Genomic DNA, 16,056 nt, shown 5'->3' on the forward strand with positions numbered 1-16,056 from the left:
CCTGTCTGGGATGGTGCTAGCACCGCCCCTGACAGGAAACCCTTTGTCCAAGCTCTCCTCGCTGGAAGGACTCCCAGCAGCAGGAGGTCAGACTTGTGTCTGTGGTGGCAGCATCCATTTTGTGATGCTGAGGCTCGAGTTAACTTTAACCGGGTTCACAGTTACATACATGCCGTGTCCCTCTAGAAGGGTGGAATGCTAACCCCGTCGCCAGAATTGGCGAGGGGTTAGTATTCCAATTCGTATGACACCTTACTCGACATGTTTTGATAAAGCGATACCAAAGTTGGCAAATAACAGCGAGGATTATAATGCACTTAAGAGTATATGGTATGCGTTATCATGGAACAGCTATTAGGACTTGGTTCCGCAAGCTGCAAACGGGCTCAGCTCATGCCAGAGCACCATCTCACATAATTCCAAGCACTCTGCCTTCAGGATTGTTAAGGCCTGCCATAGGTGTGACTGATAGGAATACATGTGTCCATTTTAGGGTTAAGATATAGGTATACTATATCTAAAGCAAAGGGCGATTACACCACCTTGCCCCAGCTGTCATGCAGCCAGTTGTGTCAGATTTGGATGGCCAGCCAGGGGTGGTATTATACATGCTGCAGCCCCTGGTAGGCCCTGGGTACACCTATGCCCTGCGTACCTAAGGTACTCTGTACAGGGACTGATAAGGTGACTCAGTATTCAATTAGATATGTACCTAAGGTATATGGAATCCATTTTACAGAGAGAGCAGTGGGCCTGGGGTCCTGAATAGCAGGGTCCCAGGTCAATTAAGTCGAAAAACCAGCAAAACACCAGGCAAAATGTTGGGGCCAACCATAGTCAGATATCCACCTTCCTACAGACTGGATTATGCTTCCCAATAATGTTTGAACCCTGGAAAGCAGTGACATATAAAGCAGGTCTGGTGCAGAATTAAAGTGCTTGGCAACACTCTGAGTTAGTGGATTGTACGTGCTCACGAGGTGCCACCCGACCTTCCTCTCTATTTCTCTTTTTTGTTCTTGTTTTTTTTGATTGTGCACTTTAATACGTCTGTTAGTATTGTGCTGGAAACTGCTTGTTTGCTTTCTGTGTTTTCCTCTAAATACCTCAGCAATAAGAGTGGTAATCACTCCCTAGCACAGACCTGGGTCCAGCAGGCTCAAGGACTCTCGTTGCAGAGTTGCTCATCACTGCCCTCCTTGAATATACTGTGTTCTTAAGCTCACTCATGTTTTCAAGTCACTATTATTACAGGTACTGATGAGTTCCATCTGAAAGAATCTAGTGTGTTCTCTCACCTACCCTATCTCTATTTTCATGTCAGTTTGACACTAACTGAGAACAGTGGAGCTAGCGTAAAGGACACAATGTACTCAACCATGCACAACGTGCACATTCATTGGAGCCATATTTTGATATACCTCTTCAACCTTACCAAATAACTTATCAGAAGCCAGAAAATGTCTAAATTGTAATCCGTTCCAAATAAGGGACATAGCAAGTTATTTAGCAAGGCGTTAGGGCATAGGCTTAACTAGGGGTACCACAGAGTCGTTAGGATAGAGGAACAAGGAAACAGTTACTAGGATTTAAGTAGAGTTTCTACAGTGAAGGCAGAGGTAGAAGTACTGCAGCAGGTGTAGGGCGATGGTGCTAAGGTGTAGGCAGGGGTAGATACCGTAGGGTACAGATACTAGAGTATAGGCAGAGGTAAGGGGTATAGGTGAGAATAGGCGTTCTAGGGTATGTGCAGTGGTAGAGGACAAGGCTAAAGAAAGATAATATATAGTTAAGAGGAAAGGGGGAGGAACTGAATTATGAATGGGGTGAAGAGAAGAGAGAAAAGATGGACGGTCTGTGGGGGGCTCTTATTTCCTCTCACGAACAAGACAAAGATAGGGTAGACAGGATGAAGAATGGGGGGCAATGGTAAAAGGGAAACAAAGGACCTATGAGATCCTGTTGGTTGCAAAGATTTATTTTATTAGGGAGCATTAAGGGAAACAAGTTTGTGGCAAATCTCTCTCCTCAGATCATGTTTCCTTAAGTGGGAAGAAACACTAGGACAGGGATCCGCAAATGAGATACACATAGGGACCTAACACAACACATACTATCGATGGAAGTAGTCTAAGAGATTTTGGTACCAGCCGTACCTTTAAAGAACTCCACTGGCTGGAGACTATAAAAACAACCAATCACTGTAAGTAATACAGAAATTAAAAGAAAGGCTAGGTGATCTGTACCCTCTGTATATGCTGAAAAACACACAGACTGTGCACTAGTAAAATGGAGGGCGCTGCTGATAAAAACACAGTTCCTGGGTAACTTTGCCAAGCATCCATCCCTAGGGTGCATTCTTAGAATGTAGGCTAGAAGAAGGGACCTTCTGGCACTCCTGCTGGAGTGTGGAGAAGGTGCTCACAAACCTATGTAGAAACCCTGCATACAGAGTGGGATTGGCGAAGGGTGGGAAGCACAGACAGTAAAAAAAACTGCACTGCTCAGGGGTGGAAATGCATGTGCAGTGCTCCAAGTCGGTTGACCAGAAAGCTAAGGCCATGTTACAGCTCAAGAATGTGGTGCACTGTGGTGGCAGTAAAACTGTAATTGAGCGGTCTAACCAACTCCCTCTGGAAATGATAATGAGGAACTGGGATCAGGGTGACAAATAAGGGCGGAGCTGTGTTGCTGGAGGTGAAACACTTAGCTTGGGCTCTATACAGACAGACAAATCATGGATGGCTTATTCATGATAAGTCTATGAATACAGTGGTAACTCGTAGCATCTATGAAAACAGCAGTCCCAAACAATAATTTTTCAATGGTCATATGACAGCCTAAAGAGTTCCCAGGAAACAGTATAACCATGGCAAACACATAAAAAAATAGTCTTTGTGGGAAAGGTTGCGCTCCATAGCCCACAGGAATACTCCACCCCTCTGTATTCCCAGACTGCCCACACAGTCTCCTAATTGTGGGCGAAAAGAAAAGAAGTTATTTTAGAGAATAGCTGCCAGTGTTGCAGCTGCTGGTTTGGTAGATTCATAAAAGAGTAGGCAATGGAGTGGCAGACTGGGTGAGTGTAGTAGACCAGTCTTTGGCCTTTCTAGTTGGCTAGATGGAACAGTGACAGATGTCCCATGGATGCTGCAAATATGCCATGCTCTCTTAAGAATCTTTTCTGTGCGGTGGCAGCATGCTGAGAGGACCTCAAGACAAGGAGCTGAACCAGTAGTAGGTTCGTTCCTCAGCAATGCTCTTCATAAGAGCACTTTACACGCTCAGCAGGTTCCTTACATTTCACGCCAGAGTGACTAAAATGTCCACCAAGTCAATCCCTGAATAGGACACAATGTCTCATCGAATGAATGCTGTGTTTCTTTCAGATATAATCCATTCCCTCCTCAGGTTGTCACTGTAATGTTTTCCAAATTCAGTTGATGGGAATAACAAGAGGTCCCTATAGCAAAGGCAATAGGTCCCTAAAGCGAAGGCAATAGCTCCAGTCCCCTACCTAGAACCATAACTATGCTCCTGCCTACAAGGTTTACTCTGTCCTCAGAAATGCGTTAGATTCAAGCAAAGTAAGACCTGAGTCCACCCAGAAGGTTAACCGAGTGCACAGCATTAAAATGTACCTCAAGGGTTTAGGATCTCTATGAAGCTCTGCCTTCCCAGAGTAGCCTCCTCCAGATCCCTCCCGTCTGCCTACACATCGCAGCAGCCTACACTGCTGGAACGCGGTTGGAGCTTTGTTCCCGCTGTTTCTCTTGCCCAGGCACCTTAAAACCCTGCACCGCAACCTGCATCGCAGGATTCCTCCAGAAGCCTCCCGCCTGCCTCAACATCCTAGTATCTTCTGCTGCTGGGACGCGATTGAAGCTTCATTGGCACTGCAGTGGGAATGCCCAGACGTGGGTCCAATGCTCACTAAGCCACTGTAGTCAAGCTATCCTGGCTGAAGACGGCTGATAGCCAGAAACCGGTCCTAGGATGCTTGATTCCGGTCCAGGGAAGACATGACATGGCAGTTCAGGCTGGACTGTTCCCATGAGGCACAGGGTCAAGACTGATTTGCATATGGCCATGTCTGTACTGGGGTGGCTTGTTGAGCAAAATAATGATGGATTAAACCCAGATCTGTGACTGGGGGTGAATGTTTTGCCATTGTGCAACATTCCGTTCATCATCTTGTGTGTTTTGCTGTTCACCCTAAGTGGGAAGGGTATGCCCAGACGTGGGTTCCATGCTCACTAAGCCACTGGAGTCAAGCTATCCTGGCTGAAGACGGCTGATGGCCAGAAACCGGTCCTATGATGCTTGATTCTGGTCCAGGGAAGACATGGCTTGGCAGTTCGGGCTGGACTGTTCCCATGAGGCACAGGTTCAAGACTGATTTGCATATGGCCATGTCTGAACTGGGGTGGCTTGTTGAGCAAAATAATGATGGATTAAACCCAGAACTGTGACTAGGGGTGAATGTTTTGCCATTGTGCAACATTCCGTCCATCATCTTGTGTGTTTTGCTGTTCACCCTAAGTGGGAAGGGTATGCCCTGACGTGGGTTCCATGCTCACTAAAACTTTTAAAGGAGTTAGAGATGCACTACCTTCTGTTAAGCTTAATGCTTATGCCTTTATGCTGAACTGATTTATGTTTTCAATCTTTGATTTTGTTGGCGTGCTGCACGGGTGACACGTTTGTCTTGACCGTGTCCAAAACTAGAAACTCCCTACCTCGAGACCATAGGTCCCGACCCCTGCGCACTTTTACCAGTGGGATCCCACTGGTAAAAGTGAGCAGGGGTCGGGACCTATGGTCTCGAGGTAGGGAGTTCCATGCTCACTAAGCCACTGGAGTCAAGCTATCCTGGGTGAAGACGGCTGATAGCCAGAAACCGGTCCTAGGATGCTTGATTCCGGTCCAGGGAAGACATGGCTTGGCAGTTAGGGCTGGACTGTTCCCATGAGGCACAGGGTCAAGACTGATTTGCCTATGGCCATGTCTGAACTGGGGTGGCTTGTTGAGCAAAATAATGATGGATTAAACCCAGATCTGTGACTAGGGGTGAATGTTTTGCCATTGTGCAACATTCCGTCCATCATCTTGTGTGTTTTGCTATTCACCCTAAGTGGGAAGGGTATGCCCTGACGTGGGTCCCATGCTCACTAAGCCACTAGAGTCAAGCTATCCAGGCTGAAGACAGCTGATAGCCAGAAACCGGTCCTAGGATGCTTGATTCCAGTCCAGGGAAGACATGGCTTGGCAGTTCGGGCTGGACTGTTCCCATGAGGCACAGGGTCAAGACTGATTTGCATATGGCCATGTCTGAACTGGGGTGGCTTGTTGAGCAAAATAATGATGGATTAAACCCAGATCTGTGACTAGGGGTGAATGTTTTGCCATTGTGCAACATTCCGTCCATCATCTTGTGTGTTTTTCATCACCAGCCCAGGCACCTTAAAACCTTGCGCCGCCCCTTGCATCGTAGTATGCACACAAGCGATGCCCGGGCAGGTCTGTCCACGTCAGTCAGAGTCATGGTGGAGGCCCAGCCCACCACTCTTTCACCTGATTTCCAGCTAAGGTGCTGTACCTGCGTGCGAGTGTGTCCTGCTGTCCCTGCGTGCCCCCCATGCGGCCTGCTGTCCATGCATGCCCCTCTGACTCTTCAACCGAGACTCAGCACCCATATACCACTAGGAGTGACAGTGTTGCGCTTTACAAATGCGGTTTGATTGATTGATTGATTGATGAAGCTAGGCTCATAAACCTAGGAAGAACACTTTAGATATTTAAAATAGAGTTTAAGTCTTCTATTCGAACATCAGGCAGAAAGGCTGTGCTGCTTAATATGAGCCCCCACACTAGTTAGGGCTAAGCAATAGTACAGCCTCATGATCAACATTTAAGTGCAGTCTACTATTTTACAAATGAATAATTAACAAATATCACACTCCATCCACTAAAGTCAACAATATCAAGACTCAAATTAATTTTAGGTCAATACATATGCCACATGAAACTGGATTAAATACTAGTCAGGACAACATACCTAAACTGTGACCAGACACTGAGACTTTTCCTTTGAATTCTGGATTCCTCTGCTGGAAAAGTTTATAAAGTCCATTCATTTCTTTGACAACTGTATCTAGAATGGACTGGCAGTAGGTTGGACTGTTGTAGAAGAAAAGGTCCAGGAGGGTCTCATTGGTGAATTGTCGTAATTTGGTAATGCTGGGCAGAGTAATTCTCTGAATGTCACTAAAAACATAAAAGATAACGCAAGTTAACAGTTTTGATTAGTGCTTACCAGACGTTTTTAGAAAAACAACCCAATTTTTGGAACAAAAAAATGTTTGCGATCCACCTACCTTTAATGGACATGAGGCAGGGCAATATTTTAATGTAATAAAAGCATCATATGGTAGCGCATTGTCATTTACAGACAGCTTATTTTCCATGGAAATGGGCACTAAATGTATACAGACATGCAGTTTTATTGATAAAACTATATAGTACCCAAATGTTAATGTGTGGAGATTGGGTTTCTGTGAATATTTATAATTTGTGCATCACTAGGTAAAGAGACTTGATTTGTTTTAGTCCTATTAAAATCTCTATTTCCAGGATACTTCATAGTTAAACAAAAATGAGCTTCATTTTTGCTATCCTAACTGTTGAATGTATACATTTCATTTACAGGTGTTTAGATTTTGCGACGTGTTGCAAAACAATGACGTCCTACACCTTTTTTTTTCACACTCCCAGTACTCTAGCCAAATTGCCAAATAATACACTTTCCAAAACTCTTCTCACTTTCAAGTTAGGGAAAGAAAAGTAGACATCTATCACTATGTAAAAATATTAAGTAGCAATTTGTCCGAAAACATAGCCTAACATTTAGCCTCACCCTTGGAGGCACTGGCAAATGTAACAAGATAAACACAGAATTTAAAAGCATCTTTATGTATTGCTCGGACTGTCCCGAACCACTTAAAATTGGTGTCGTGACACACAGATTGAGAAAGGTTGGCTGCCAATGATTCATTTGTTCCCTCCCAAATCAGGAATACATCATCAATGTATCGTTGGTAAAAGCGAAAGTTCTCCATGATGACTGGGTTATTAAGTAAGAATTTCAGTTTGAAACTATAGACATACAATCCTGCCACACTTGGGGCTAAGGTGCTTCCCATCGAAGTACCATACATTTGTTGGTACAGTTGGCCTTCAAATTCAAAATAGTTTTGTTTTAGAGCTAGTTACGCAAACTTCAGGACCAGGGTCCTAGGTGTTTGGTACTCCAACTCACTATTGTCTAGGGCTGTTCTCAGTACTCCCAGTGTATCATCTTGGGGGAGACTAGTATAGAGGTTCTCTATATCTAGGCTTACTAGGAAGCTTGTGTTTGGATTAAATGCCAGGTCTTTAATTTGTCCTAGGAGGTCTTTAGTATCTCGTAAGTATGTTGTAGTGCTTTGTACCAGTGGCTTAAGAAAAAAGTCACAAAAGGTTGACAGGGGCTCTAAAGTGGAGCCTATGCCCGATACTATGGGGCGACCTGGTGGTGGAATTTTGTTTTTGTGCACTTTAGGAATGGTATAGAAATTAGGTATTATTTCCTGTGACGTTATTAAGTATTGGGCCTCATTTTTGCTGATGTGCCCTTGGCTTTCTGCTTCAGTTACCAGTTCCTGGATGGTTTCTTTCAGTCTGGGGGTGGGGTCCTCATGAATCGGTTTGTAATTGGGCCTATCTGCTAGCAAGCTTAGGCATTTATTTTTGTAAGCTTCGTTATCTTATAGGACTATCAATCCACCCTTATCTGCTGGTTTAATAACCGCTTATTTCTCCTCCAAAATCCTCGCCGCAGAGATCCAATCGAAAGTAATCTTTTCGATTGTGCACAACCTGGCACTCTCTGATAGAACCACACTGAAACCCACTCCCTCAATAATTTCTTCATCCAAAAAATTTCTACCATCAAGGCCAACATTCCTCCCCCTTCTCCTACGTTTGTGGACCCTCAGTGTCCCCCCCCAAGGGACAACTTGATGCTTTTCCTCTTCTAACTAAGGAAAGCCTTACCCCGATAATTCCCTTAGTCAAATCTGGTTCCCCTCTTGACCCCTGTCCCTCCCACATTCTCCGTCACATTTTTTCTTCATGCTCCGATCCCCCTCTCCACCTCCTTAACAGCTCACTCTCTCAGGGTGTGGTACCCACCCCACTGAAAACAGCAATCATTGACCCCATCCTTAAGAAACCTGGTGCGGACCCCTCGGTCCCGGCCAACTACCGTCCCATCTCCCTCTTGCCATTCTTAGCAAAGGTGCTCGAGCGCCACGTCACTCGCACTTTGAGCACTTTTGTGGAGATGCATGGGGTTTTAGGCCCCCGCCAGGCCGGTTTCCGCCCCGCACACTCTACGGAGTCCGTGGTACTTTCGGTCCTTGATAACCTCAGGGAGGGAATGGATACCAACAAGACCCAGGCCTTGGTCCTTCTTGATCTCTCAGCCGCCTTTGACACGGTCGATCATACCATCTTACTCTCCCGTGTCAGGGCAGCGGGGATCGGAGGTACTGCATTGGTCTGGTTATCCTCCTTCCTGAGGGGCCGCACCCAGGCTGTTCGCCTGGGTGACTTTACTGTGGATTTCCGGAAAGTTCAGTGCGGGGTCCCGCAGGGTTCTTCTCTTTCTCCTCTTTTGTTCAATCTTTACATTGCCCCACTTATTTTTTCTTTACAGCAGATGGAGGTCGCAGTATATAACTATGCTGACGACCTCCAACTTGTTTTTGATCTGTCCTCTTCCCCGTCTTCTATCTCTAATTTCCAATCTACCATGACCCACATCCGAGACTGGATGAACCACAACCATTTAAAACTCAACCCAGATAAGACCGAGCTGGTGTTGACGGGTGGTTCATCCAGCCCCTGGTCTTCTCTGTTCTGGCCCCCTTCCCTTGGTTCCCCACCTGTCCCCTCTTCCTCAGTAAAAACTTTAGGTATCAAGCTCAATTCTCAACTCACTCTTCACTCCCAGGTTAGCTCTGTGGTGTCCTCTTCCTTTCTCTCACTGCGTACTATACGCAAGGTGTCCCGCTTTTTTTCTTTTCACGCCTTGAAACTGATCACCTTGGCGATGGTCATCTCCCGCCTGGATTACGGCAACGCCCTATATGCCAGTATACCTGCATATAGTCTTAGGCGGTTGCAACAGATCCAGAACCAGGCGGCGCGCCTGGTGTTCAAATTACTAAAATTCCACCATGTCACCCCCTTTCTTAAATCTTTACATTGGCTCCCCGTTCGTGAACGTGTCCAGTTCAAGCTGGCCTCTATCACCTTCCAAGCGAGACTGGGCACGGCACCGGCCTTTATCTCTTCTGAGATCACTCCCTGCGTCCCCACCAGGGACCTTCGCTCATCCACCCAGGCCCTTCTCACTGTCCCGCGATTTCGGAGGAAGAAATGGGGTGGTTCGAAATTTGCGACCCTTGCTCCACTCCTCTGGAATTCCCTGCCTCCTGAGCTCAGAACTTTGACTCTTTATTCCCAGTTCAGAAAACAACTCAAGACTCATTTGTTTTCTAAAGCCTTTAATTAACTGTCCTCTCACAGCCTGAACTGCTCTACTTTACACTGGCCAGTCTACCATGTTTTCTGTAAGTTGTAGCGCCATGAAGCCGCTGGCGAAAGTGCGCTTTATAAATAATTTTAAATTCAAATTTAAATTCAAATACAGTTTTGTCTTCTTTCAATGCGGTTAGCCCATTCCTCTCCTTTTTGGTGGTGTTATTGAAGATCTTTATATCTGTCAGTGACTCAATGTCTTTAAAGACTGCCTGTTCGAATGTTGTAATTTCCAAAGGTATGGCTGAAGGCGGTGGCATGAAGGTAGATTTTGGTTTGAAGACTGTGTATCCTTTTTCTTGGGTATTGGTGTCAACTTCTTGTTTGGAAAAGAAAGCTTTTAATTTTATTTTTCTAAAGAAGTCTGCCATCTCGCAGTGGAGGCGAAATTTGTCTAGACGAGGTGGCGGGACAAAGCCCAGTCCTTTGTTAAGAAGATCCATTTCTGTTTGATCTACTACATATTGGGAATAGTTTGTGACTAAGTTTTGCTGGTGCTCGGTCCCGCTCGTTGTTCCATGGATTTGCTCCTCGTTTGCGCTCCTACTTGTGAGTCGACCTCCCAGTGTACTTGGGCTTTTTCTTCGTCGTTTTCAGGACAGACACTCTGCGTGCCAAAACAGGTGTAGCAACATCAGCTCTGGTGGAGTGAGCCCTGAGACCTTCTGGAGGGTGTTTCATAGCCAATGTGAAGTATATATTATCACACAAAGGTCTAGCTATCAAGAGATGGTCCATGCAACGCTTTTGCTTTTTTTTGCTCCCAAGCACCCCACAAAGAGCTGATCGTCCTGTTCATGTTCTTTGGTCTGATCAGTGTAAAAGTTGAGTGCTCTCTTAGAATTAAACGACAAACTGAAAGTGCTCATAACCCACTGTGAACTGCAGGTAGTACTGTGGGCCTGAAGATGTAAGCATATTGAAGGCCCAGCACCATCTCCAGTTTCCGGGATCCAGGGCATAAAGAACCTGGGCCAAAGTGAGCGTCCTGAATTTGTCCTTGCACAGGAAGGCATTGAGGAGTAGAAGATCTGGAACAGTACAAAGACCTCTGTCCTTCGGCACAAGAAAGTAACAGTAGTAGCAACCAGTCCCCAGTTCTGATAGACAGATGGTCCTCAGTCAGACACTTCACCATAGGTAGCAGGTGTGGTGGACTGGACTTAAATATTAAGGCATAGCCCTGTTATTCAATCTGCAGGAACTATCTGTAGCATATGATATCTTGCCACCCCTACAGAAAGTGGCTGATCCAGCCGAAGACAGGGTTCTGTGTGCCACTAAGGAGGCACTAAAGAGGTTTCTGTGGCTGTTGCAGCAGGGGGAGGGGTGGAGGCACGTGGGAGCAGGATTGGGCAGATCTCAGGGCAAGGCTAGCGAAAAAGAACATGGGCTTGCCAAAAATTACCCCGTTTTCGCCTCTTTATCAGGGGAAGTGGTTGGAAAGTCATTTGGTTTACTTTGCAAGTGGATGTCTGTACCACCAAGCCCTCGGGTGTAAAATATGGAGTTAAAAAAAGAAAAATCAGGATGACCTGGGCAGGCCTATGGCAGTGGGCAGCTTGTTAGTTAACTGGCGGGCCGAACATGGCGTAGCCCAGGTGCCCAGTTGTTTGTCAGTCAGGGCCTGGTTTAAAGGTAATAGGGATTCAGTAGGAGCCTGACCGTGCTGTAAGACCCCCGTGAGGAAATTTTTTCTAATCTAAATAGTAGGGAGGTGCACGCCAAGAACCTCAGCAGCCCTGGAAATTAGTGTGCCAAAAGGAGTGTTCTCGTCCAATCGAGGTCCAGGGGAAGAAACTAGCCCAATAGCAGGCTAGGTTTCCAGGCCTCTGCCCACTTGCAAGTCCATATACCAGTCTTCAGCAACATATGGAGGGACAAGGTCTTCCCCATCTCCTCCACTGTCATCGCTATAAGGCTGGCTCTGATCAGAGTCCAAGCCAAACATTTGGTGGAAAATATGAGCAAGGTCACATCGAAGTGGTATAGTGTCTGAGTCCCATGAATTCACAGTAGGCTGCGGCATATCAAGCTCTGGGTGCGGCTCTAGTCAAAGTTGGGTCGATGCAGGCTCGGAGTCAGAAAGAAAGATGGGTTGAAAGTCCTCCTCCGGCACCAACAATGCCAGTGTCAAGGATCAAGTGGCTGGCGTAGTGTGTGGTGATGAGCCCAATGCCAGTAAAGAAACTAGAATGGGTTTAAAGAGTGCAGAAGGCGCTGAAGGTGAAGGTGAACCCACCAGCGGAAATTAGACCGGATAACCCTGCAGAACCTTGGGGCCCATAGGCATGATAAAGAAAAATGGTAGAGAGCCAAAGATGCGGAGCATAGACTCACTAAAGGCTTCAACTTGCTGCAAGGTCACCGATGGACACAGGAATTCGTGGTGCATGGGGACAGGAGATGGAATCAGCTCCTTAGACGCCCACAGGGCATTCTACGAAAGTGGAGGGAAAGGGCTGAGACCGGCTTGGACTGCTTTTGGTTTTTTTTTCTTTGACATTACCAGAAAATTTCACCATCAAGTAAGCTCTGCCTCTGGAACGACTTCAGGAGCCAGAGTGGGACCAACTGATGGTCCACGGTCTCGCATTCAAGAGGGAACTGAGTGGAGCCTTCCAGTGCTTTGCTAACTAGAGCTTTCTCTCACTCTCTTGGATGGCTTTCAGGTTCATATGAGTGCAATTGTTGCAGGTTTTGAAATCATGTAAGGAACCCAAGTACCAAAGGGGACAGACATCTGTTTAAGACAGTTCCTATAAGGCTTAATCTCTGTTGTGTTTAGTGCAGAAATCCTTTGCTCACTGTGAAAAGGTACTGAAATAGTACTAAACCATTTTGCTAGCCTCAAACTAGCTGAGCTGAAACTGATTTTACCAGTTTGGACCTAGTATTTAACCAATCCACCAAAATAAAAGTTGGTTTTAATTAACTGCCAGCTATTATCAGTTGAAGCAGATAGAAAAGGGTATTATGGATAACACTTGAGGAAAAGGCATTGTATTTCCAATTTATAATGGTCCAAAACTAGGGTACAGTGGACGCTTCACACCCCTATATCGCTGCACCGTTTGCACTAAAGACAGCTACATCCCAGCACTGGGTAGAGCTACAGATACCCAGGCATATAAGCAGTTCCGACTACAGATAAACAGAAGACATATTGTGCAATTAGTGGCAAACGTTTCAATTGACTACCATGGACTAGTATAAATCAGACATTTAATGTCTGTCCTTCAAGCACGGACTAGAATATACTCTATTTACTTTAGCATAGTTTGTGTTACAAACAGACCCTAAAGTTTTAGCCGTTCCGTACCAACTATAGATGAAACATCACCAGAAAATAACAAATCACTCCCTTGTTGTAGATGTTTATCTCCTGATTAACATTACTTCTAGTCTAAAAAGACAAAACGAGAAAAAACCATGTCAGATACTCACTTGTTGCTGACTAACTTGACAACCCAAAAACTTTTTTTGTTAATTTACATATGGGGTGTTCCAACTGGTCCTTAATGTACCATGCCCTCATAGCACTTCTCTCTCTCCTCCAATATATGACATAAAGTACTTTGTATTAATAGCTCACTATTACTTTGTTATATCCGGCATTTCAATCCCATGATGCTTCTAGGCCACCGTAAACACTGATGTATTCAACTTCATTTCTCATAGCCCATCAATTACCTGTTCCCGTCTGTCTTTACTATGTCTATAATTATTGTCTTATAAAAAATTTCAATAAAAATTATTTTGATATAAATGAATTGTTAACACTTAAACAAGCCTGGGGGCGTGGCCACGGAGGCAACCAAGATGGCTGCCTCCAACTGAAGCTCCGCCGATTGGGGCGCCAATAACGCATTTAAAATGATATAACGTGTATCTGAAACTCGCAGCACACCTCCATCCTACATTGGAAGTGGCTGGCTGCCATCCGGTGCCCGGGCGGTGGTTGAGGACGGTACAATTGCAGAGATCGGCGGAGGGGATTAAGGGTCTCGCTTCCCTCATCGACGTTGTCCCTTGCTGTGCCCGGCCGACTGGTGAATGCTGCGGCTGTGGTGCCCCGACTTCGCCCTGCGCTCGATCTGGGTGCTCAGTGCGCCCGCTCTTGCTCCTTGGTCCTGTTCGAGGGGGGGGGGGCTGTGCTGGTCCTGGACTCTGGGACACGCTCGTGGCTCTTGGGCCTGGGCGCGGTCCCGAGCTGGGGCCTTGATTTGCGGCTCTGCCCGGCGGGCTGGGAGGTTTGTGCTGGGTGTTCTGGGGGCTGCGGTGGGGCGCGGTGGCGGGTGCAGCGGGCGTGTGTGCCCCCTAGGCTAGCGGCGGCTCAGTATCATCTGGATGCCTGCGCCCGACCCACAGTTGGGGACTATTTTGTAAGTAGCACAGGCCTTCCCCACCCCATATTAGCTGCTGATACCTGGGGGCGGGGTTGGACAGACGAGCGGTCTGATTCATATATTCCTCCTGGACAATCCACCTTGTCCGCCCCGGGCAATTGAGACTGCCTCACGCGACCTCTGGTTGCTGGTGGGACCTGGCCTGGGATTGAGTCGGGTCGAGTAGGTGCCCCTCCCCCATTGGTGTGCCACTCTGGGGACGTGCTCAGTTCGCCATTAAGACTGCCACGAATCTAGGTTGCTGGTTGTTGCTTGCTGCCCTCTGACTCTGGGGCTCTACGCCATTGCGCTGTCCTGCCTGCTTTGAGGTTGCTCCACAGCTATTGACGCGATTCTGGTGTGCCTTGACGCTGAAGCCCCTTGAAGCCTTGCTGTTTGACTGTTCTTCTACCCAGGCCTCTGCCAACTCTGTCATAGGGGTAGTGAAAGATCCCTCGCTGGCCCCGGCCTTTCGCCTGCTGAGCGCAGATGACCTCCCTTGCTGCATCGCTGCCTGGCCATTGCTTGCCGCCCCCAGTTTCCACCATGGGTAAGAGAGACCCGAATCAACGAAAGCTCAGCTTTGATAAGGCCTCCTCGCTAGCCGCCGACGCCCCTCCTGGCTCTTCCACGGGCACAATGGGGTCCTCCAATTGTGAAGAAACGACTTCTCTGTTCACCACCAGGATCAGCGAGATGAGGGCCGGCTTCAAGTCGTTAGATAGCAGATTTGATAGTCTCGAACAAAAATTGGCAGACATGGGGTCTAAAGTGCAGGCTCGTGATCGGCGACTGGACGTTGTGGAATCCAGAGTATCGGACATAGAAGATAGCGCACCCAAGTCATTGAAACGTCTAGAACGCGCCGAAAAAATCCTCAAAGAAGTGGCTATCAAGAATGAGGACCTCGAAGCACATGGCAGAAGCAACAACATTCGCATTATTGGTGTGTCAGAGACGACACAAACCGGACGCATGGATACTTTCGTAGAAATCCTCCTTATCGAACTGTTCGGCAGAGCGTCATTCACACAGGGATTTGTGGTGGAGTGCGCCCATAGATCCTTGGGCCCCCGTCCTCATCCTGGCCTGCCCCAATATTGCGAGACTTATGAACTTTCGCGACTGCGACACTGCTCTTCGTGCTGCACGCGAAAAGGCAGAGGTCCAGTGGCAGGGTAGCGCATTGTCTTTTTTTCCAGACTTCACCTACATGGTCCAGGAGGTGCGACGTAAATACAATGGTGTCAAGGCCGCCCTGAGGAATTTAAGCCTCAAATACGGTATGCTCTACCCAGCACGCCTCAGGGTGGAGGTTGCCGGCAGGATCCACATTTTTTACACTCCCACGGAGGCGCAGGAGTTTTGCCAGAACTACAAAAAGCATGGGTCACCTGCGAAAGCCGCTTCCGGATTGCCTTCCCCGGAGCACAGCGATTCAGAAAACAGCGTTGAACTGTTTACAGACCCGGGAAATGGCTTGACTGTCCATAATGACATATCCTTTTCATACTGTGGTGTTGCTTGATTGAGTGCATTTTGTATTTATTCACGACCAGTCACAATGGTTTGCCCGATCATCGAGGCGTTGCTGCCCCTCATAGCGGATGCATTTGTTTTCTTGTTTTTTGCAGGATTTGATGTTTTAGTGGATTGTTTTTGCAATATGTCAAAGTCCTGTATCTTATTTCGTTCCACTAACAGATTGCAATGGGTTTGCCTCTTGGGGGTTGACAAGGGGCTGGGTGGTGGGTGGGGGGAGGGCTTTGTTTGGTTATGTTACATTTTTGATTGCTGCATTGTTTATTATGTCGTTGAGCGTGTAGAGAGCTGCTCATAATTCAGATTATTTTTGACAAGGACGTCTAGATGGCTAAGTTAGGTCTTCAGCTTCGTCCTTTCGAGCTCTCGATGTCCTGAAATGTTCCGGGGGCTGAACAATACTAAGAAGTGTAAGCAGATCCTTCATTATATGGCTAGGCACAAGAGTGACATTGCTTTCCTGCAGGAGACGCATCTGTCT

General features: G+C 46.9%; 1 protein-coding gene across 3 annotated transcripts in view; it reads right to left on the bottom strand.

Annotated features, from left to right (window-relative positions):
• Window positions 1-16,056, bottom strand: part of DDHD2 (DDHD domain containing 2) — a 589,722-nt gene that overhangs the window by 230,056 nt on the left and 343,610 nt on the right. For all 3 annotated transcript variants that reach the window (XM_086949921.1, XM_086949922.1, XM_086949920.1), the window contains one exon: window positions 6,059-6,267. In XM_086949921.1, coding sequence (XP_086806047.1) covers window positions 6,059-6,267 — 209 coding nt within the window. The remainder of the gene's footprint in view (window positions 1-6,058; window positions 6,268-16,056) is intronic.

Source organism: Lissotriton vulgaris, unplaced genomic scaffold (genome assembly GCF_964263255.1).
Source record: "Lissotriton vulgaris unplaced genomic scaffold, aLisVul1.2 SCAFFOLD_415, whole genome shotgun sequence".
NCBI lineage: Eukaryota > Metazoa > Chordata > Amphibia > Caudata > Salamandridae > Lissotriton > Lissotriton vulgaris.